General features: G+C 38.0%; 1 protein-coding gene across 1 annotated transcript in view; it reads left to right on the top strand.

Moving 5' to 3' along the window:
* The first annotated feature begins 3,308 nt into the window (after window positions 1-3,308).
* The window catches only part of nos1 (nitric oxide synthase 1), a 56,394-nt gene continuing 35,284 nt past the window's right edge, over window positions 3,309-24,418 (top strand). Inside the window, exons 1-7 of the mRNA XM_015378863.1 lie at window positions 3,309-3,447; window positions 8,652-9,407; window positions 13,410-13,512; window positions 17,407-17,544; window positions 20,852-20,997; window positions 21,961-22,123; window positions 23,822-23,913. Of these exons, the coding sequence (XP_015234349.1) occupies window positions 8,710-9,407; window positions 13,410-13,512; window positions 17,407-17,544; window positions 20,852-20,997; window positions 21,961-22,123; window positions 23,822-23,913 (1,340 nt within the window). The 5' untranslated portion in view covers window positions 3,309-3,447; window positions 8,652-8,709. The remainder of the gene's footprint in view (window positions 3,448-8,651; window positions 9,408-13,409; window positions 13,513-17,406; window positions 17,545-20,851; window positions 20,998-21,960; window positions 22,124-23,821; window positions 23,914-24,418) is intronic.

The raw sequence follows: 24,418 nt of genomic DNA, 5'->3' as shown, positions 1-24,418 counted from the left end.
GGAACAGCTTGACCTGCCTGAGGTGCATGTGTGCATGCCTAAAACCAGGTTTGTTGCTACAACCGGTTTAGGTTCCAACATTAAATGACCAGGTAAACAGAGCCGTGTTGAGAGCTAGCTGGGTCCTAAATGCTGTACTGTAAAGGCCTTGGGTGTTTAAGAAGTATCCAACATGCTTTCAACTGTTAAGGAACTTGTTTTCCCATTTGTGCTACTTTTTGACATTGAGCCTTGGTGCCGTGTGTGTGTGTGTGTGTGTGTGTGTGTGTGTGTGTGTGTGGGGAATAATTGTTTTTCCTGCAAGGCAGGCACAATTTTCTGTTAGACCACTACATCGTGGGGACCCACCATCCTTATGGGGACCCCCATCTGGTCCCCTTGTGGGAGATTACTGTTTTAGGCTTAGTTATTGGGTTTACGACTAAGATGTGAATGAAGATCTGGTTATGGTTAGGCATGTCCTTGTAATGGTTAGGTTAAGGATCAAGGTTGGGCTATATAACTCACAATTGAATTGAGGTCAATGAAAAGCCCCTGCCGAAATAGTGAAACCAGATATACGTGTGTGTGGGGGGGTGTAAAGGGTTGGTGGGTGTGCGACGGGCTGTACAACGAAACTGCAGGGTTTCAAACATTTTAAACATGTTTGATTTTTCTCCCGATTTCTGATCGGTAGGTGGTCGTGAGAGGCTGATCACCCCTCATTATCCCCTGTAGACTACAGGTTGCACGATCAAGCTGAAAGCCGGCCTGATCGAAAAATTCTCACACGACTGGGAAATCTGCCCGAAAACGGCAAAAAAATTGGACAGTATATGCCCGGCTTATACTTATACCCCCCCCGCCATCAAAAATGATCAAATTGATGATCAAATGATTGATCAAAAATGTTAAGTTTCTTCAGGACATTATTTAAAGGTGGAGCTTGTCTTTAGAAAACTGTTTTGTTCTTGAGAGGAAGGACATCAAATTGACTACTTTTCTGACTACTTGGGACTGTACTCATTAGTTAGCAATTAGACATTAGTGGCTCTAATTTAAATTAGGAGGAAAGCTAATTTTACTTAAACAAACTGTACTTCAACTACCTTACATCCAGTCATCTTTAGTGTGCTCACATTAAAAGATTAAATAATAACAAATACATATTCTCTTAAGCCCGAGCACCCCCTTAAAGAGAGCTCTGCTCTCACCTAATACTACAGCAGCACCACAAGGAGAGTGCAGCTGTGATCGCTGGAGTTGAAACGAGCTGAACTTTTCTGTGAAACTACAACACAGCAACCAATCAGGGACAAGTAGTAGGCAAGGCTTTTTTCTCCTCTCAAAATGGCTTAAAGATAGAAATAATAATGTGTTAAATAAGGAATGCGCTTGAGGTGTTTAGGTGGCTTTAAAAAAAGCTGCTTTAATGTAGTCCTTGAAGGATTGTTAATTCTCCTCACTTATCTCCATCACAGACCCTTGTCCTTCACTGCCCACTCCCCAGCATCGGTGCTTTCTGCAGGGGTAGATTTGGAGGATTTGGGTGACAGTCATCCAGACACAGCTGAACCAAAGTGGACCTTTTTTTTCTTTTTTTTTTTTTTTTTTTTTTTTTTTTTTCTTTTTTTTTTTTTTTTTTTTTACATCTTCAGAGCTTTTGGGGCTTTTCTAGAAATTCATGGTCTCCAATGGCGATTCAAAAGTTTCTCATAGAGAACAATTCGGTAGCAGTCTGTGATAAGTTTCACCTGTGCTTTTATTGTGAAATACAGTACCCACAGCAAGACTTTGACCGGAAATGCTACAAGGTTGGCATTGGTAATGGCATGTCCAATACAAAGAGTCTAGGAGGCTGTTGTTTATAATCATTCCACTTACTAAAAAAGGTGAACATGCCCACAGTTATATTCAATACCAGCACAGGAAATTTAGCAGTTAAATGCAGTTTCTGTTCAAAATATGTTTGGATTGCTGAAAAAAAGACAGTCTTGCTAAAAGATCACACAGAGCCTGTAGTGTTATCACAGATCTGGTTTGAAAATTGGCTAAATGAAAAAAATACGAAATGAACAATGCTAAAAAGATTGAGAGAAATACAGTTTGTTTTTTGTAATCTCTGAGGCAACTAAACTGAGTGTATGGAAAACATATTTGTCTGCAAGTGTTTTACAAACTGTAATAGATTTTCTTCTGGAATGTCGCTTTATTTGGCAGCATCCATCTTAATAACTCTGACCACCATCTGTCCTACGGAAGATAAATATCCCCACAGCATAATTCTGCCACCATAATGATTCACAGAGAAAGAAATCCTAGTGTTTTGTTCTGCAATGTCTGAGTTTCATGACATGCTGCAGAAATAGTTGGGATCCGACAAAAGCAAGATTTTATATTTTCCATGTTTTCTGTGTGGTGTTTGCCAATTAAGAACTGTATAACCTTCTATAGAGCCTTGTTGCTGTATGTGACATCAATTCCACAATCAAGTTTATGGCCACATTATGGTATGTTTGCAGTTGCCAATTTAAGTTTTCCATTGGCATAACAGTTATCTGTGAAATTCTTAAAACCTAATGTTTTTTTAACCTTATCCTACATGGAACACTTTCTGCTGTGTTGAGTTTTTATATTGCTGTTCAGCAAGAAACAAAGACCCCCTGCACAGTTGGAATTAGATGCATTGTATTAGAACACAGTTGCATGTACTAAATTGTTGATGTTTAAAGGATAATGTATATTTGCATTTTATTATTGCTTTGCAGTAATTTACCAACCTTTTTATATTACTTATTTGTCTTGGGAGGGAGGGGAAACGCACGCATTTCCTTCTGCATACTTCTAAACAATGTATCCATTTTTGTGTACATGCTTCCAATAAGCTTTACTGTGGTTTGCATTCCTAACCAGAGAATATATTTGTCTGTGGTGTAGGAATAGTTTTCATAGAAACTACTATATAGGAAAGTGAAGTAAATACAGAATCTATTTGATTATAACCGCAGTATAAAAAAATAAAACTTCTCGAATTCTATGGCATACAAACGAACTCGTATCAGGTCTGCAATGCAAGAAGAGCGTTACAAGGTTTAGAAAGCCAAAGTTTTCTTTTTTCTACGATCCGTGTATGGCCACATCTGATAAAAGTGGGGATTGTCATTTGACAAGACTGTTGCTGCATGCTGAGTGACGACGGCTACGTAAACCCACCTGCAGTAGATGTCGATGCGCGCGCACTGCTCCCTCTTAGCCTCGTCACAGAGGCTCCCGTCGCTTGGTATTTAAAACGCGCCCCTGCGCGCAGAGAGCCACAAGCATGCCTCGTCTCTAGAGAGGCAGAGCGCGTAGACTTGGAGACGCTTTGGTCCAGAGAGGGAGAGAACAGTTCAGCTGAACAGAGCACAGGAGTTGTATCCCAACTTTACTGCTGCAGGTCATTTAAACAAAGAGACCTTGTTCTCCAGGGTAAGTCCCAACCCGCATTAGATTTTTTGTTTGTTTTCCCTCTCCTTCTCTCCTCCAGCATCTGCGTTAATCATAGCTGCGCATTCCACTGTTATATGGCGATTTTGATGAGGAATAATTAAAGTAATCTAGAGATGGTAAGAACAGTTTAAGTTTAGTTTAGTTTTTTGTATGTGCAGTGGTTCGAATTCTTTAAAAGTCTCACCATGACTTGTTGCTGATTAAAAAGAAAATAATAAAAAATCACTTGATTAACGGGTAAAGGGAAAGCCCTGCGTATTTCTCCTTCTGTGCACATACGCAAGAGAAGACATCAGTCAAAAAATGTTCTTTTGTTATGTTTTTTTTTTTTTTTTTTTTCTTGATTTTTTTTGATTTTTTTTTTCGGGAAAAGACTAGTTCTTTCTAAATATCTATATGCGCGACTGTCATATATGCCGCCAGGCAATTGTTGCTCTTGGTATGTTTTCTTTTTTGCTTGGACTTGCAAAGATCTCAGTGTAAATGTTTCGGGCGTGAAACATGGAAATCCAGTTTTGGAGCCGAAAGTTCACATTTTTAACCGCTCACTCCTTCGCCTTATATGGACATGAACTCCAAATAACGCACTTCCCAATGTTCTCTTAATTAAGCATTCCACCCTTTCTTTTCTTGGGTATAATTTTGTTTGTTTTTTCCCCCCGCTCTATTTCTCCTTTTTTTTCTTTTTTTTCTAATACATGGTGAGCAAAAAAAAAACAGTTAAAATTTTTAAAGTTTGTTTTCATATAACTGACTGTCCAGGGGAACAAGCCAAGAGAGGTCGACCTTTTTGAGCATACGAAGTAAGTCTGCTCCTTGATAAGTTGAATAGAAAACTGATATCTGCTTCAATCCACGAATACGTGGATGCAACTGAGCAGGCCTTTCCTTTCTTTGGAAATAAATAGGAATAATTTCCAGTTGCTATGAAACGAATTAACATACAAACGACTTTGGGTTGTCTTCTGCAGCTACTCATGATGCTACTGAGTGCGGCAGTGATACTTCCCACTCCATAATTGTATTTTGTTATATAATCTTTCCTGTAATTTGTTATATGGTTGGATAAATTCCTTAGTTAATATTTGTTTGCTTCTGATTGTGGGTTTTTGGTTATTTCAACCCCTAAATAGAGTCTTACCCACCCAGACACGGCAGCATCCCCAGAGACCCGATATTCAGAACACCTTTCCCTTCCATTTCCCTATCCGTTCCAGCTGTTGTATCTCAGTGGGGTACAGGTACAAAAACGGGAAAGTAAAGGATCACAAGATTAAGTTATTCCAGCCAGAGTTCACATTATGCATTTTAAACGAGCAGTGTGTGGTATGTATGTATGTGTATATAAAAGAGAAAAAAAATCTCCCCGAGGCCACAACGCTTAGATATGTCGGTGTTTGAAGCTTCGAGTTGCCTTTAATAATATAGCTTCTCGCATCTACAGAAGTTTCTGTATTATAAACCTGTGGAGCCCAACTTTTCTGTGTGCTCGTGGTGCTGTTGATTATAAACGTAGAGTGTGACAGAACAGACGGCTCTCACACAAGCTGCTCTGGAGGCAGAGCGCTGACCTTGGTGCTGAATTATTCCCGCTGCGGTCACAGTGCCTGCCCCCAATGTACCCACTGCTCACGCGGAGCTGCGGCTCTCCGGTTTCTCTGACACAAGGCACATTCCTTCCGACGCCACCCACGCGGCGAGCTGCAGAGATGTCTATATTTTTCCAAAAGTGAAAACCGCAGTTAATTTCAAACACAAAAGGATCGTTTCATTGGTCTTAAAATATTTGCAAAAAGACAAATCAAGGCTAGCACATTTAGGCATTGTTTTAAGGGGAAGTTATAGGTAAACAAAGTCGCAATCGGGCATAACAATTGGGGAAAAAATACTTGTCAAGTGTATTTAGCCTCGGAAAATAAAGTTCGCATGGAATTGAGAGCAATACATTATATTTGAAACTCTTTTTACTGTTATAGTTTAAACATAAATGTCTGAAAGGACGCAGAAGTATAAAAAAACTTAATTGACAAAGAATATGGATAGTTTTAACAAACTTTTTTTTCCCCTTTTTTGTTATACACTGAGGGAAAGTAAGTCTTGCAACTGATCATCTATATTTCACCATTTGTTCAATTACAATTTTTTCACAAGTTTTTTGAATGACAATATTTTAACATGGTAAACTCACATCTGTCTCCTACACAGCCATAAAAGTGCATTATTTAGAAGCCCTATATACAGCAAGCAACAGGATTTAGCAGAGATTGTCGAGGGACAGCTGCTCCAGCAAATTGACAGAAATTCAGTTTTCATCACAATATTTGTTTTAATTGTTGGTTTATTCAATTATTTTGCAACTATGTTACTTGACTATTTGTCCCCTTTTTTGTAGCGTACTGGGGGGAGGGGGGCAGAAAACAGAATAGATTATGTAGGATAACTTGCATCTTGGATTAAGCCTTTAGGGAACAATTTGATAAAGACACTGGAAAAATCTAAAAAATATCTAGTGCTTTTATCAAGTTGACTTTCAATTATTTCTAGAGATGCACCGATCTGATGCTTGTATTGCATATCTGTTCTGATACCGATCTAGCATTCCGATCCAATTATTTCATTTTATTGATATCATACACAGTTACCCAGCTGCAGCCTCTAGTCACTTGAATTCTATGTTTGAAATGCTGGTTACATAATCAGGCAGAGTAGCTAGTACAGATTCATATCTATAATTTCTTACATTTTCTTTAACAATTTTGATGTCAAGCCTGATGCCTTTACTCACATTGTTAATTAGTTAATTAGTTAATTACTTTTGCCCCATGGTGTCCATGTCTGTTAGAACCCAGAAAGTGCTTAATTTGTTCACACTGTGTGGACGCAATCACAAAAAAAGCAATCGTTTAATAGCATTACTTTTTTACCTCTATTTTCAGTCCAAATTTTTAACCTGATCGCTGAAACACCTTGTTTCTACATCTTCAACAACCTCGACAAGCATAGAGCAACAATTTTTTTTCTCATATATATATATATATATATATATATATATATATAAATAATCACTAGCAAGTTGTACATTTGTGAAAATTAAATGTTGAATGGAAGCTTAATCAAGACCAGGGATCCACTCCTTAAAGGTGCAGTAGGAGATCTTTTCTGACGCATTTTTACCATGTGGCTTGAAGATCTCCCCACAGTCGCGTAGCAAGCAGTGAAATAGAAGGTCTGGAAGTAAAACTAAAATAAATGGTCCCCGCTACAGTGTGAAATCAATGAGTAACATCCACTAATCACAAAACACGGTCAGTTATACACTATCGGTTCCTGACACGTCCATCATGGTCGTCTGCTTGTCCCTCCGCCCTGTGAGCGTACTGTACCCTGACACATGAACGAATCGACTCCCTCAATGCTCATGCAGGACGCCATGGCTGGAAGGTAGCCACTGTTATGCTACGTTCACACCTAAAGCAGCAAGAGCAGCGAAGGTGTGTGTGCTGCTTTGCTTTTGATGCTTGTACAAGTTTAGTTCTGATGTGCGGCTGAAGCATCTTTGCTGCTCTAGCTGCACGGTCGAAAAATGGGCGTTGGGTGGAGCTACCGTTTCCTTTCTTTGCCTGTGACAATGGCAGCTATATTTGCTGTGATCAGTGGGTGAAAAGTAGTTTCAATCTATTTTGAAGTGAGAAAGTCCACCTGAAACCATTGTCAGTGCAGTCTGTTCATCCAGATTACCATCCTGCCTTCAAATACTATTTCTGTCGGAGCCGCTCAGACCCCCGTACACCGGCTGTGCGCCGTCACTAGGAATCACTTTCAGCAGCAGCCTCTGACCCGGTTGCCTCCTCGCGGTTTGCCGCAGCGGCTGGAAGGCATTTTTCATGCATGTAAAAGCGAACATGTTTTGCTGGCAGATTACCGCATTTTAAGTTACTTTAGGCATTAATAATCTGTTTCAGAAGAGTGATCATAGCGCACTGCATCGTGCTGTGCCTGTCTCAGTGCCAGCTCCCAGATCAGCAAAGCGCTGCTCCTGCTGCTCGGATGCGCTGCTCCTGCTGCTCGGAAGTGCTACTCCTGCTACTCTAGATACACTGCAGACAGCATGCACGTTCATGTGTTTTGAAGGCGTGGTTTTGAGAGGTGGTCTGAAGGGTGAGGCATGGTTGTGTATGTTCAAAAATTTAGCTTGCTGGAACCGTTTTTCTAAGATCTCCTACTGCACCTTAAGTACTGCAATCCTGTAACTTTGAAATGCATGCCAACTATAGCACACCTCAATCAAAAGCTGCCATCCAAAATTATTTAGAGAAATTAAATGCTTTTAGACAAAATTTGAATAGACAATAATCCTTTGTTCTTTAACTAAAGCTTGTCAAATTAAATGGGCATTTTCAGAATTATCCTTAAAAAAAAACAAAAATGCAATTACCCAAAAACATTGACTGAAAAGACATGATCAGTCGTTCCAAACCAAATTACCTCTGTCTTACGAAGGTTCTGGAAATGCAGCTTCATCTATTTCACTTTAATGTTGTTCAGATAATTGAGTTTTAATTAGATTGCAATCTATATAAATGATCCAAATGATGTTTGCAACATTTTAAAAAACTGAACACATTGCTTACTATATCCGAAAGCATATTTTCCACTTTAATGTATAGAAAATCTTTGCCATTACACAAACATAGTAATTCTCTCAACATAAAGCAAACTTGCATTTTATCTTTGATGCTAAAGATTGTTCAACCATGAAAATGTCATGTTTATCTTTAAATTACAGATGCTCTTTAAAAGAAATGTTGCTAGTAATGGAATTTGAGATTTCTGAATGCAAATCACCTGTAATTAAATATTTACAGTATTACAATCTATATATTTGCTTTTCAAATGATTGCTGCTAATCTTATGTTTGCTGTGCAAACACATCTCTCCGATAACTGTGGAACATATGGTTTCCAGTTCTGCAGTTCTCTATTTCTTTTTCTTTTTGAGAGATTGAGAGATTTTCAAGATCTAATTGGTAGCCTTTAAAATGTACCTGTAAAAGAAAGGGAAAGCAGAGAATGTTTTTAAACCAGTTAGTACAGAGGCATTAAGGCTTCTGGACAGGTCTATGAGTTACTAGTTTAACTTGAATATCTTTGTTTCCTCTTTTTTCTTTTTTTTTTTTTTTTTAGAACCTGAGGGCAATCGTGCAAGTGAGCATAAATAAACACACAGTCTCATACAAGCACAATGCAGGAGTCAGAGCCCACAGTCTGTCAGCTGCAGCCCAACATCATCTCAGTTCGCCTTTTTAAGAGGAAAGTTGGTGGCTTGGGCTTCCTGGTAAAGCAGAGAGTGTCCAAGCCACCTGTCATCGTGTCAGACTTGATTCGCGGCGGAGCTGCAGAAGAGTGCGGCCTGGTGCAGGTGGGTGACATCGTGCTGGCTGTCAACAACAAGCCACTGGTGGACCTCTCTTATGAGCGAGCTTTGGAGACTTTGAAAAATGTGTCCCCTGAGAGCCATGCTGTGCTTATCCTCCGTGGGCCTGAAGGCTTCACCACCCACTTGGAAACCACCTTGACCAGAGATGGCCGTCAGCGTACGGTGAGGATCACCAGACCAACCTTCCCACCCTCCAAGTCTTTTGATCAGTGGTCCCCTCTCAGTGCATACAGTCCTGGGCAGCAACTCAACAAAGACCCCCAGCTGAGGGCCATTGAGAACCTGTCCTCTCCTTCCATCACCCAGACTCTCTTGCAGAGAGGAGGCGTGCCGGGCCAGGATGGAGGCCGTGGGGCTCTCCTATGCAATGGGTTGGAAGAAAACAACGACCTTCTAAAGGAGATTGAACCTGTGTTGCACCTCATCAAAAACAGCAAAAAAGAGATTAACGGAGAAGGCCAGCGGAATGCAGGGAGAAGAGATGCAGAGATTCAAGTGGCATGGTAATTTCCAATGTGATAAAACATTATTGATTGCTTAGTTCAACTGTGCATGTCCTGTTTTCTCCTGAAAGCTGATTACTGCAGTTGAAGTCCAGTTAGAATTAGACCTGAGACCCTTGAGCGAAAATGTTTTTGGCTTAAGGAAGAGCTTGCAACTGGTTTGGTTACTGAAAGAATTCCTGTTCATTGTGCCATCATGCAGTCTTTTAACAGCCTGGCACATCTGTGTTGCATTAACTGTTACATCCAGGCTGTCAGTACTATGACTCAGACTACAGTGGTGTACATAATTCATGTCTGCATGCTGGCCTCCAGTAAACCTCACTTAAAGTGACAGTATTTGCAATATATTTGTCAGCTGCATTTCTTGACTTGTTAAACCCATTATGATGGTTCCATTTGAAGTCTCTCATCTGTGTTACAGCTTTTCTTTACTGTGAAGCTGCTAAATGTGGTGGCAAAATCCAACAAATTTCAAATTTTTGAGGTAGCTTGTTAAAGAGAGTCTCAGTTCTAAAGTTTAGAGCTTGGTGGAGAAAAGTCAAATCATTAGCTCAGCTGTCAATGATCTTATGAGGATTTAATCAGGAGGGTCATAAATGGTGCACTTAAGTGTAGAATAACTGAAGTACTGTAAGTTTTAACAGTCCTTGGGGAGTAGGTTTTACAAGACCTTTCAGGGCAAAAAAAAAATCAATGTTTGTGTTTGCCTACATGATCTGCACAGGGTTCTGTTATTGGCATCTGGGTTATCTGCTTCTGCGATAAATTGTAATCGGATTGAGGCCGCAGTCTGTTTATGATCAATTTCTCATTCTTAGCCAACCAATGCAAATAATTTTATGCCCATCATAAATATGATTTAATTTCCATGCTTAGGTTTGTTGAAGCACACTAAAACAATACTTTTAAATTAGTTTAGAGGAACTGGATTTGAACATTTCTGAAGCTAAAACTAAGCAAATTAATAACCAAACGCATGGTGTTGAGTGGTAGGATAAGGTCTTTCTTTGCAGGTCTTGCATATAAATGGCAAATTCCAGGAATGCACCAAAAGAGCATTTTTAATGCTTATTTAAGTTTATTTGATTACTTTATTTAAATGCAATGAAGCTGTTTAAGCCACACTATGCTAATTTTCGTTTTCTTTCCATCAGCAACACAGTGAGCTGTATCACAGTTACACAATTCTACAAGAGTCCATTTTGATCGTTATACAAAGTATTTCAACGTCTGAACACTGATTAAATGTTGCTGACTTTTTTGACCTTGTTTACAGAAGGTTTTCTTACACCTTTAAGTTTTACCGATTTTGCAGACATGAAAATAATACCACAGGCTGTCCTTTTTAAGTGAACTCTCCTTTGTTAGTGGCTGACCATCTGTCAGAAGGAGTGTGTAGAGTGTGAAGAAAAAACAGGTTTTAAGTCTTTAAAAGTTGGTGTATTTCTTTTTTTAACACAATATATCAATATATCTTGTGTTGTCCTGTTTTGATAAGTGTCAGATTTCAAGATAACCTTTTCCAAATTCTTACACCAATTTTTACAGATGTTGCCATTGTATTGCATCTACATTTAGAAACACAATGTCCTGAATGCTGTGACCACACCCTTTTGGTAGTCAGGTGCTGTAGCACTCCTCTGGCCTTTTTAACCCCACGTAAACATCCTCTAACGAAGACTTTGTAACAAAACCAGACTAATACTAATCTACTTATGTAGGTAATTCTTGTGCATAATCAGTTCTCATCTCTCATGTCTCTGTTAAATTTAGTCTTTAAAGGAATCAAAATTTTATCTTTTACAGTTAAAAATTTAATAAAGAAAATGACCAAGATTACGGTGTAACCAGGTTCTTTAAAAGGCTGAGGTTTCTGAAACGCCAATATGTTTAAATAAAAAAAAAAGATAATTAAAAAAAAGTCAGTTCTATGACATTTGGTTTTAAGGATTTGGGCAATCAGTTTCAGTTTGAGTTGAGGTTAAAGGCCACATTTTTTCGCATGTCTAACAGGAATTCAGATTTGCTGAATACAGATGACAGATTTTTTTCAAATTTATTTGAGGGAGTTAAAGGAAATGACTATCTGGACACAACCATATGAGATTTTCCCCACATATATCTTGTTTAGCTTGACTACTATGATCTCCATATCCAGTACCTTTGTTCATAAAGGGGGGTCAATGACGGACCTCATACTGTGCTAGTGAAATTCCATTTTGGATATGCAAAGAACCATTTAGTCACAGCTTTACTATGTGTAGAGTTGCCTAAATTGCCAGCTATTAAATGTTACCTTCTTATTGTAATTAACTTCCTAAACGGGTTGCTCAGTGGGGCAGTGAGTAGCACTGCTGCCTTGCAGCAGAAGATTTGGGGTTCGATTCCTGTCCCGGGGTCTTTCTGCATGGAGTTTGCATGTTTTCCCTGAGCATGTGTGGGTTCTCTCTGGGTACTCCGGCTTCCTCCCACAGTCCAAAAGCATGCCTGTTAGGTTAATTGGTGTGAGTGTGTGCGTGAATGGTTGTATGTCTTGTTTGCCTCTGTGTTGCCCTGCGATGGACTGGCAACCTGTCCAGGGTGTACCCCGCCTCTCGTCCATTGACTGCTGGAGACCCCAATTGGGACAAGCATGTCAGATAATGGATGGAATCATTTGAGTCAATGCCTCATATTTTTTTTAAGTTTGTTAATTTGCACAATAGGAACAAAGCTTAGAAAATGTACTTTTGTGCCTTTAGTAGTTTCTTTAGTCCTGTACAATGTAGTGTCCAGCCCAGTATAATGACTCTACAAAAGAGAACAATTCTGACCAATCTTACACTTTCAACAACAGAAAAGTTTGTTAAAAGTGTACCAAGGGATGCTTGAATAACACAATTACATAAAAAAGGGTTAATAAATTATCCATCTTACAAATTCTTTTATGCCTTTCAGACTTTCAGCAATCTCTAAGTTATCTAACTAAAGGTTGTCTAGGAAATAGGAAGATCTCCAAGCTGTAGTTAAGCTAATATTTTTCTTGGTAGTTTTTCCACATTAGTATTTCGAATCAGCTTTTAAAGACCTTTTGTCAGGAACAGAAAAGACTGAAACAATGAACATTGCTTGTTTTCAGCCGGGGAGGAGGTATATTTTCACAGTAGGACGTCAGACAGATGATTCTCTGCGTCAGTCAGTGCTAATCTCAAATGACACATGCAACTTCTCCCATTGTTTGAGCCTGTTTGAACCCCAACTCTACTGCATTGGCAAGAATATGCTTTGCAAAATTGTGGCAATAACGGGATGGTACGTGAAAGGAAGTGTGAAACAGAGAAATAATGCCTGCAAGGATTGACAATTGGCAGCGACACATGCTTATGGCGATGGGCCAAGGGCAGATGGGTGGGGTGGGGGGGGGGGGGACTTTTGGAGGCAAAATCTGGGTGGGCGTTTTAGTTGAGAACTAAACTTCACTAGGGGAATTCTTTGTGTTTTATGCTGTGGCCCCCCCCTCCTCCCAAAGCAAACACACACAATGCTTATTAGGCATCAAAAGCAGTTGCCTCAAACTGAGATAGAGTATCATTATTTTGTACATTTCTTCCCTGTAACTCAAATATTAGTTGTAGTGTTATCCCAAATTATAATTTTCATACCTATTAGGTGAAATTTTGAATTGGCTTAAGGATACTTAAGTCATACAGAGACTAACCGAACACAACTAGCCCACTTTCCAACATTAAACAAACCTATGTACTTGTAACCTTCTTAAAATAAAAACAATGCTATGTAGGGGCTGTGTTTTTAGACATGATGAGGGATGTCATAATTTTGATAGCATGTTGGTGAGCACACAAGTGTTGTGTCAACTAACCCAAACCTGAGTATTGTCAAGTCTGTGTGTACCTTTGATTGTCTGGGTTTGCTTTATGTCATGTTTTAAATTGAAATGAAATTGGTTTGCACAAGATCAGAGAGGACACACCTAATGGAAACCTTCTTTCTCTCTTCCAGGGATCTCGGGGTGGGAAATGAGAAATTCACGCAGCTGGTCTCAGATAACGACAGGGTGATGGAAAACATGCCAGTGGCAGACCACAATGCTGATATTGACAAGGTAAATAAAAGAATTGACAAAACATTAATTAAGCAGTAATATGAGAGTTTTTGTCCTATTTGGGTCTCGCTCACCAGCCCACAAAGTTTTTGTAACTCCTTTACATTTTTCATGTAACTGTAAACTTCAACACATGGGCTGCTGACAAATCTAGTGGTGTTGAGTATTTTGACAGCTGGGGTATTAAGTTTGTCAAGAAGATGGATCAGTCATATATTTAACAACTCTGGCCTTTGAGGAAGAGTTGAAAGACGCATAATGAAGGCAGCATTGTTCTGAGGTGATCTATTTCTTTAGCAGAGACAAAGAAGCTGGCCAAAGTAGATTGAGAGACCCTATTGAGGACTATACAAGGTGATCTTTAAAGATAACCTTTTAAAAACAGCAAAAGACAGGATATAAGGGTGGAACTTCACCTCCCAGCAGGTCAATGCTAAACACACAACCAGAGCTACGATTGGCTAGATACAGTGCATTCCAGAACTAAACATGCAGTAATTAAGACTCTGCAGCCAGTTCAATCTAAACAGGCACTCTGCATCAAATTAGACTGAGCATGATTTTTTTTTTTTTTTTTTACAAGGAAGAGGGAAAAAAATAAGAAAAAAGAATAAAATACATTAAAGTTTAATTGTATTGGCCGTGTTAAATTGCCTGTTGATCAAAGCACATAAGCATTGCGTCTTTCAAGTTCTGGGCTCTCTGAGCATTGAATATGACCTCCACACACAGGATCTCATCACGGGTTGGAGTGATGTGGGTAGTGTCACAATCTGCAATGCCACATTATCTGCACATTTCTGATGCTGCTGGAGTCGTCATCAATAGAGCCGGATAGGATGGAATATTTCCAGTAGACCCAATGAATACATGCAGCTGCAGAACTGTTCCTTCCAATCAATAGACTCCCTGCCTTCGCTTAATCCAGCCACTTAGACCTGTGAACATTTTGGGAGAATAAGCGAGTATTTTTTTTTTATTATTACCGACTGCAGGATGACGAGTGGAATGACTTAAGAATTCAACTTTTTACATTTTATTTTTCCCAAAATTGGAATAAATATGAAATATCTCTCTGTTGATAATCTTATTGAGCCTGAGTATTTTTAAGAAAGTGCCAGTTGAGTTTTTTTCCAACTGCCAGAATTTCAGATGACATGTTGAACTGCAATCCAGTTTTGTCTCTCAGACAAAAGATTTTTATTCTTCAGCTAAAGTTACTCCTCCATTATGATTCATATGTAATCACTTTGCAAAACTATGATGGCAAAAAATTTCACCCGATTTCTGGTGACACTCTCAATGAAGAGGCTGCTGAAATCGGGAAATGTGACTCACAATCTTTTTTTTTTTTTCTTAATCCTGAGAATCGCATTAATATTTAACAATGACAATTTCTCCTCTTAAGCTGTCTGTGTCATCCGTTTTCTATTGCTTCTCTCATTCCACCCCCACCATCTTGATTCTCATCATCTCAATTTCCTATGAGAAGTTTTAATGGTTGGGACAAGGAGCTTTTACTGTATAACTACATTTGCTGCAAAGACTTTGGAAATTATTTCCATTATGCCATTTTCTTCATCAGATTAACTGTTATTGTCATTTCTTGTAAAGCAGACCCTCCCTCTACATCCGTACCTCACTTGTGACATCATTGTTTTTCAATTGATATCTATAGGGTGGGATGAGGGATGTTTAGATCAATTAGATACAGGAAATATAAAACGTAATTTTGAGTTGTGGTTTAAAGAAAAACAAGGAAACCTAGAAAAGGAGAAAAAATTTATTTTATTTTTTATTTTTTTACCAGCAGTTGATGCTTAACTTATTCATTTTGCTTCAGGTCCACAAAGGTGTGGACATGCAGATTCATTTATAATAAATAGATCATAACTTTATGGGGCTGTTTTACCCAAAAAGAAATGACTGGTCACTGCATTCTTGCAGTTTTTATAGAAGACTAAAAGCAACAATAAACACCTAAAGGTACAGTAGTGCTCAAACAGCTCTTAAAGCTTCATACAAAATGAAGACTGGCTACAAAAATCAAGTAGGAAAATGTAACTTCTGTTAATGCCTAGGATGAGTAGCATCCATCTTATAGGAAGTCGGGTATCATCCTGTTGATGTCAGCGAGTATTCCAGTTTAAAAATTTCCAACAAAGTAGGAAATTTCAACTTCCAAGGATGGGTGGAATGCGTCACAAATGAGAGGCATTTGACATCTTTAGTTTCAGGGAGGCTTAATGAGCAAAAGCAACACCTATAGCCGAAGTTTAAGATTTCTTTTAGGGGGGTCTTTAAATGCGAACACCAGTTTCATTTCAATAGCGATTAAACTTCACTGAACTAACTTAAATTTAATTTTACAATCCTTTGAAGGGTTGCTTGAGTAATGACAAAATTCTTGTCTCAGTGATTAAGCCTGTAACATGGCAGTAACACATTTTTCACTTTAAAAATGCTTTTTCTAGTTGGTTTAAAGTAATAATTTTTATTGGCTTATAATCATAAATGGTTATATATAAGGATTTGAAATATTACATGAATTCAAACAAGTTTCATTTCCTGAAATAAGTGACAAAATGCTTTGCCTTTTCCATCAAATTGTATTTGTCATCTTGTCTGTCAAATATTTACAAATCCCATGCCTTATGAAGCTGGATGCTTTAGATGCAAGAGTCAAATGATTTACCATTCTTATATATATATATATATATTCTGTTTTGACATTTAAATTCCCATTTGTATCTACTCTAGGTTGAAAATTCAGAGAACACTGACATTCAAAATCTGTTCATGTAAAAGTAATACTACCAAAGTGTCCATGCTGCATTTTTCATAAAATGAAATGCCAAAGTTTTTAGCAAATCGACAGCCTTCCTTTTTTTTTTTGGCTGTCAAGAAATCATGTTTCTGAAAATCTTTTGGGGAATTCTGAATAAAACTTTCTCAGCACTGAATTCTTCCAACATTTCTGTGTCAATCATGTGTCACTGCTTAACCATGCAGTGAGTCTTGCTGATGTTTGAGCCTGAACATACCATGAGAAAATGTCTTTATGTCTTCTGTTCAAACCTCCAGATCTCTTTTTGTGATTTTTTTTTTTTTTTTTTTAAAGCACAAAGACTCAGCCAGTCAACACTGTTGGTATTCCCTCCAGAAAGCATAATGATTTTTTTTTTTTTTTTTTTTTAAAGCACAAAGACTCAGCCAGTCAACACTGTTGGTATTCCCTCCAGAAAGCATAATGATTGTGTTCCTGTTGCTCAGAACCGTTTAAATGTGTAATTAACAATGCTGTAGGAGATGATGAGAGAGCTTCAAGAAAGTGCCATTGATTACGTTGATCTTCGGCAATCACTTGCTGCTTTTCGCGAGGAACGTTTACTGTCGACTTTGGGGTTAAATTGCCTTTATTGATCAGTCAGTAGCTTGAGAACCCCAATCAAGGGAGAGCAGTTTTACCCTCGACTGTTTGGTGCTGATTGCTTTTATTATGGAGTAAAAAATGAAATGGAACTGTAAGAATGGAAAAATGTCAATGGTTTCTGTAATGGGCTTTACTTTCATAAGTCTCTGTGAGAGAGTCTTGAGCACAATGCAGAACAATTTTCTTCTGAGAAGTAAGAGCTGGGGTCCACACTGATTGCATGATGAAATGCATCCCTATAATGATTGTTTGTCTTAAACTCTTCCGTTAATGTCTATTTGTCTCGCTCACATTTGCTTCATGGCAGTTGGAGGGCTGTGTCACTTTTCAGCTTTTCTCAATGTGACTCCTGGTGGGAAATGGCTCACCCATCCTGCACCACTTGCTACAAGGGTCAGAGCCTATTAGTGTACTTACAGTTGTAATTCATGCAAATCTAAATGTCTGTGTGCTCTTTGCAGTCTACAGCCCAGGGCAGGACCTCACCCATTAAGTCTGTGCAAAATGGCAGCCCCTCCAAATGCCCTCGCTTCATAAAGATCAAGAACTGGGAGACGGGCACCATTTATAATGATGTCCTCCACCACGGTTGCAGTAAGGTAAGGCAGGAAAAAAATTCTTATTGAAATACATTTTTCATTGCTGCAACCACTAACAAAAACCTAAGGGATGTTTGCTACCAAGGTCTAAGTCTATTTCTAATGCCATTATAAAGAATAAGTGTATGGATTCTGCCCCACTCTTTTTAAATGAAAAAACAGGTATCAAAAGTACAAAGGGAAACAGAAATGCCTCCACTGATGGCACAACTTGAATAACATATTTTTTTATGAAATTGGTATATCACTAGTTTTGTAATGTAAGTACATTTTAAATTGATAAGTTAATTACTGTGGTCATTGATGTAACAGGGTTTTATCGGTTTTTACATAATTCCTTTTCCCTTGTACCTTAGTTTACTTAACTTTGAAAGAAAAGGCTATCTTAGCCTTATCATTTTACATTAGCTTGTTTTAAGACGAGCCCATGGTGAACTGTCTTGCTGAAATGAGTCCTTATTGCTCATCTTAATCCAAAAGTATACATTTTGTATATTCCTATAATGAAAAAATCAAAGCTATTCATTAAGTTTAACTCTACAGAGTTTATGCATGTTTTCCTCTTTATATGACGATTACGCCCCAAAGTGCTGCTATTTTCATCATACAGATAGACTTTGTTTGTATCAGAGCCCTCTAGTCAGATGTTTTTTTCATGTGGATGGGGTGTCTGCTTAATGCAGCTGCTGAAGCTAGCGGAGCAGAGTCTGAGAGGCAGGAAAACCCTGCAAAGCTCATAAGACGGACAGAGACTAATACAGTGTTAAAGATAACAGGTGAATTTGACTAGACGTTGCATGGCCACCTGTTGAAGTAGGCCTAAAACTGACCTGACAGACAAGGATGCATTAAATCTGCCAGTCTCATGAAATCCAGCTAAACCCAATGGCAGACCTGGCTTCTTTAGCTCTAGACGTAAAAGATATTGGTCTGCTGTATTGAAACCCAAATCATCCCTGGAGGGGATGGAGACCATCATCCATGAGATTGTTCAGCAGTTATTTATAGGGATGCACGATATTGGGATTTTGGCCGATATCCGATATGCCGATATTTTAAAACTCATGTAGCCAATAACCGATATCGATACCGATGTTTCATCAAACTGCATAACCTCTAAATTACTGAGTTCTTTTAGACCGACCATGTTCTATGGCTTCGATGCTGGCATCATGTGTTTCATCACAGGACCTGAAAGTCATAGTAATGGGGATCATCACAACAACAAAATAATGTCTGGTTAAAAACCATGCTGGATCTTATGATGACATCAAAGATGATTTGACCTTACTTTACTGGACCTGGACACTTTAGTCACTTTTGAAATTAAGAAAAAAGAAGACAATCGTATATTTTTCCAGTACCCTGGGATAATTCCAACATGGCTTCCCTCTTTTGCCTGATCAAATAACTATAGTTTTTGAAGATTTTCAACTAGTGCTGAAGGCTGAACATTAAATGAGCTTTCTGGGTTGATAAAGCGGTGTGCACGCTAACCACCTAATATTTAAGGGTAGCCTGTTGTGCCATTCCTTATTCTTGGAATACAGTCAGTATCATAGAACTAATGTTGATTATTATATGATTTGGTATAATTTGAATCAAAGGTCTGACTTCAGTCTCATGTTTTCTTAGGAAAATATTGAATATATGGATAGAATTGTATTTTTGCACTGCATTAAACTATCCATAAGTTTACTTGGTTACAGCAATCTCATTGATAGTTTCTTTACCATTTGTGGCGTACCCTCCTAGCAGAGGGGGCTGATGATGATTGCTGATGATGAACAACAAATGGGTCAGCACACTTTCTCCCAAGCTGTGTTACAATTGAGATACTAAAATAAGCACACAACAAAACCAATATTGTTCATCTTAAGGCATTCCATTCTTGGTGGTTCTCTATATTACATAAAAAATGCTAAATAATTCTCCAAAACATTGGGACTAAAATGGCTAAAACCTTATAGTTGGCCATCGAATAGCATGATGACATATTTTATCGTGCTACCAAAGTTTATTTTTTAGTATAGAATCTATCTACCCATGAATAGGTAAGCATTGCTGTTTTTAAAGCAAGCACTGCCCATTTGTAAACAGCAGCCAAATCTCTTTGGTGGCTTAGCAGATAGCCTGTCGTGTGCATCCCAATGAATGAGCTGTAATGGCATCTTCAGATTTATTATATATTACAGATGATCCGTCTTTTTCCAAAAGGACAGCTGGCTGGCATGAATACCCAGAGCAGTGTGATGAGCGGACGTGCTAGAGCATGAGTTATTCCTTTGTCTTATTTTTAACTCTGCTCATCCATTTTTGCCGTCACCTCTTTGTTTAATTGGTCTTGCTATTGCTTGTTGTCGGCTACCTTTTCCCAGCTTGATTTTTTTCTTTCTTATTCTTGAACATTTCTTTTTGTTTTCCATGTTTTTTGTTTTTCCTCATTTTGCTCACAGATGGATTTCATTCTTTGTATTTCTTGTTTTTTTGGACACACTTTTTTAAACTGTTGGCCAAGTGTCAGTGGGTGGTTTAGCTTCACAAGCCAATTTTGGATGTACTTGGGTCATAGTCAAATTATCTTTTTGCTAAAACCCTCCACTTCTGATCTTTGTTCTCCAAAGAAATCAAGCCTGCTGACCAATATTGATAATAAGCTGATGACACAAGGTTGCATCAAGGTTTCTTTTTTCCCCCCATTGTAGCCATCTGTTTTTTTTTCTTTGCCTCTCCTTCTGTATTTCAGTCTTCAAGTCCTTGTTTTATGAAGCAGCAACATGACTCATAGACTTACTCATTCATTGACACACATACTATCCATTGATTATAAAAAAAAAAAAAAAAAAATGTAGCAATTCAGTGACTCAAACATTGAGTATAGGATTTAGAGTTAATAATAAAACAGATCATTATAGAAATGTCATCCAATAGTCTGGGTATGACTTGATAGTACAATGCAGGGTCTTGGTTCTTACTTTTTGGTCTCTGATTGGACAAGCAGTGACGAACTATCAGAGGTTTTGAACCTTGACGTATCTCCTTAGTAGGTGTCCTGAGGTCTTGTAACCGGGACATGTACAATAAGTCATATGAAAGGTTGAGAACTGAAGGCAGTAAAACTGTCCCAGCTGGAATTGCAGGACCACAAATAACATTGAGTTTAAGGTTTGTGCGCAAAGTTTTTTTTAAAGGGTATAAAGAATTTCAAATTTCATGTTTTTATTATCATTTCCTTTTGTTTAGTTTTTTGAATTTTCTGATGTTTAGCATTTTGGTGTACGCCACTCATCTGCCTACTTAATTGCAGATGCCAATCTGTAGTGAAAATGTCTGCATCGGTTCTGTGATGGTGCCAAACCAGCACGCACGCAAACCAGACGAAGTTCGAACCAAAGAGGAGCTTCTTCCCTTGGCTGCTGACTTTATTGACCAATACTACACATCTATTAAAAGGCAAGTTAAGCTTTTAACGGAAAGCAATCTAAACCAGTGAGATTTGTTAGAGTTTGAATGATTAACTTAATTCGATTTTCATCTAATTCTAATGATCTAGACAACAAAATGAGAAATCTGTTGGCATGTCACACTGATAATCGGTGCAGAAATACAGCAGAAAATGTTTTAACTAAGTCAAAAAACTGATCTCAACTTCATTTGATCCCATCCTAATTACATTTTTATCTGAAAAAAGACACTTTCTTCCTGAATTTTTTTTTTTCATTTCTGAATTTATGCATCATCTAAAGAGATCTACAAATTTTATCATAGCATGCAACTTTTTACTTTAAATTTTTTAATAAACAGAAAACTAACAGGAAAACTAAAGCTCAACAGTAAAATAGTCTAACCTTTTCTGGGACTATATTTTCTTTTACATTTTCTGTTATTTACTGGCTGTTATACTTCTATTTTCTATCGTACTTGCCCTTAACTTTTAGAGTTAAGGGCAAGTTAACATTTCCACATTTGCTATAAAGTTTAATTTTACATATACAGGCTTTATGCTTTATGAAAACATTGCAAAAAAAATGACATTTAAAGTTCAGAAGAGGAGGCAACTATCTTCTACATAGGCTGGTATTATTTTTTTTGATAAAGATGTGTTTTGCTTGTGCAGAAATGAAAGAAAAATGAAAAAAAAAGGTCAACTTTAGGCCTGACATTGATTATAACATGTTACCAATCAGACACCTGCTTTTAGGGTCTTGGTTATCCAATTAAGTTCTGGAATATTTACCAATTAATACATTACTTTGCTTCTTTTTAGGCACAGCACTCATGAGGGACCAATGTTATCAATGTGTCAAGATATTTTCCTTTTTCACAACCTATTACTTGGTTTGACAATGCCAGATATGCTCATAATTTAGTATTCTGTTTGGTCAGTTGTGATAATTGTGTCCCTGTGCCTCTCAGGTATGGCTCCAAGGCCCATGTAGACAGGTGGGAGGAGGTGACAAAAGAGATTGAAGCTTCAGGAACTTATCAACTGAAAGACACTGAGCTGATTTATGGAGCCAAACATGCCTGGAGGAATGCTGCCCGGTGTGTGGGACGGATTCAGTGGTCCAAACTACAGGTTGTAACCAATATGTCATGGATTATGTGTCTTGTTAGTGGAAAAACCTTTTGCTTGTCGTTTTAGTTTTTGCCAACAGCAAAGCAAACAAATATGTTTGGGTCCTTTTACTTTATTCAGGTAAATAAAGAGAAGGAATTTGTTAAAAACCTGCCTTAGCCTTAAAATAACATGGTATTCAAACAGCTCTTTCCATAAGATCTCAGGATTATGCAAAAGCCAATGTGAAGAATGACATTCATCCAAAACTTCACTGTCTTCCAGAGAAAGCTAAAAGTGAACACAATGAACTAAAATTAATTGTCAAAACGTATTTTAACACTTTACCACCATTACTGTAATAGAATAGTTTAGCAGTAATTTCAGTTTCTTGGCTTTTAAGTAATTTAGAATTAAATATAGTGGTATAAATAATGTACTCACCCCTCTAGAGAAATAAAAGAATATTTCTTTTTTCCATAGAGGCATTCTAAAAAATATATATATTTTTAAATGGCTAAAAGTGTGGTACACCACCGACCAGTAGGTGTGGACAGAGCAACATTTTTCTCTTTTTTTTTTTTTTTTTTCCCCCACATACTGATTTCACACACACCCTTTCATGATGAATTCCAGTCATGTTTTCACTTGTATATACTAACAATGTCTAAAGATTTTAGGCTAGGAGTAACCGTATGGCTGCCATCATGCCTACAGACAAATGATCTCAAGATTAAAACTAGCACTTATCATTTTAGGAAAAATCTTGAGAATTTCCTGAACATTACCTCAGAAAAAAGGCTTTTTAACAAAGCCTCTTAGACCTTAACAAAGCTCATCGAAGAAATTTTAGTTTTGAGGAGGACTTACAGTGGGCCAACAATTATTCAATCAGAAGATTAAGGAAACAAAAGCATTGATAGAGATTAATAGTATTTAGACAGTAACATGTTTTTAATATTTAATGTTTGAAAAGAATTGGGGGGAAAAAGTTGCAGCAAAAATACGTACATAAATACATACTTTGGATAAGATAAATGAAAACCATTTATATTCTATGCACATGAAGAAATAGATGTAAAAGAGGTGAATGTACATATTTGTATCATACAAGAATCGTATCCATAGCAGTGAATGATTGTCTAGTAATTCCCTTGTGAACTGTGATCTCCTCTCTGGATTTGAAAGTACTCAGCTTTCTGTGTTAAACGAGAGACAACAATGCACTGAGAAAAAGACAACAATGAATTTTAAAGTCTGCAGCCCCGCTGTTATACCTGGACAAAGTCATTTTAGAAAACATATCTATTCCTCTATCAGAGCTTTGTAAACAGAGGCACGCTCTCTATTGATATCTAGGAGCACTTTTGTGTTAGGTTTTATTTTCTTTTATCAACTGATCATCTTAGAGGACAGTGTTGCACTTAACAGAGTCAACAACGTCTCCTCAGCAAGAACTTAAGTCAATTGTTTACTTAGTCAATCTAAGCAACTATCCACCTTATTCTATCTACAGTTGTTTGTTAGGAATGATTTGACTTGGATAGGAACTTTCTGAGAATATGAATAAGATCTTTACTTTTTCTGAGAGTTAGGACTGTAGTAGTTATTCCACAATTATGCTAAATCTGCAGCAGACTTACTACGGTGCCAAAGAAAGTGTTTCTGTAGTTTAAGGTCTGAGTAGGGTTTTTTTTTTTCATAATTTTTGTTTTGCAGGTTTTTGATGCCAGAGACTGCACAACAGCCCATGGAATGTATAACTACATTTGCAACCATATCAAGTATGCCACCAACAAAGGCAACCTTAGGTAAAACCACATTTAAGGTTTATACTTTTCTTTTCAGCCCTTCTGCTGTTGTAGCTCTAGCCCTGTTCTCCCCATTACATTTGATCCATCTGTCACTCCTAGTAGCTCATCACCCTCCTCCATATCCGACTACCCCGACTTGACCCTTATGTCCCATCTGTCAACGTGCGCTCTGTCTCTTAACGTCGTATCCGACACTATCTGCTGCCTGTCTATTTATCTGTTGGCGCTTCAGCACCAATCATTGCCCGACTGGTAAGGCGGCAGACCTAGCTAACAAGCAGTCATTTGTCAGACCCCTGTGCTGCCCTCACACACTTTCTGCCAAGTCCTAATCACATGTGACATCTCACATTTACTACTCATATGATGGATGGATCCCGACTCATTACTACAAGTCCCCTGGCCCTTTGAGAGCTGATTCAGATGAACATGTCAGAAAGAGGCGCCACACAAGTCAGACACAAATTTGGGCTGGTCTGCTTTAACATTGTTCAATAAATAT

The sequence above is a fragment of the Cyprinodon variegatus genome, unplaced genomic scaffold (assembly GCF_000732505.1).
Source record: "Cyprinodon variegatus isolate N-32 unplaced genomic scaffold, C_variegatus-1.0 Scaffold180, whole genome shotgun sequence".
Taxonomy (NCBI): Eukaryota; Metazoa; Chordata; class Actinopteri; order Cyprinodontiformes; family Cyprinodontidae; genus Cyprinodon; species Cyprinodon variegatus.
This window is presented reverse-complemented; position numbering and strand designations above follow the sequence as displayed.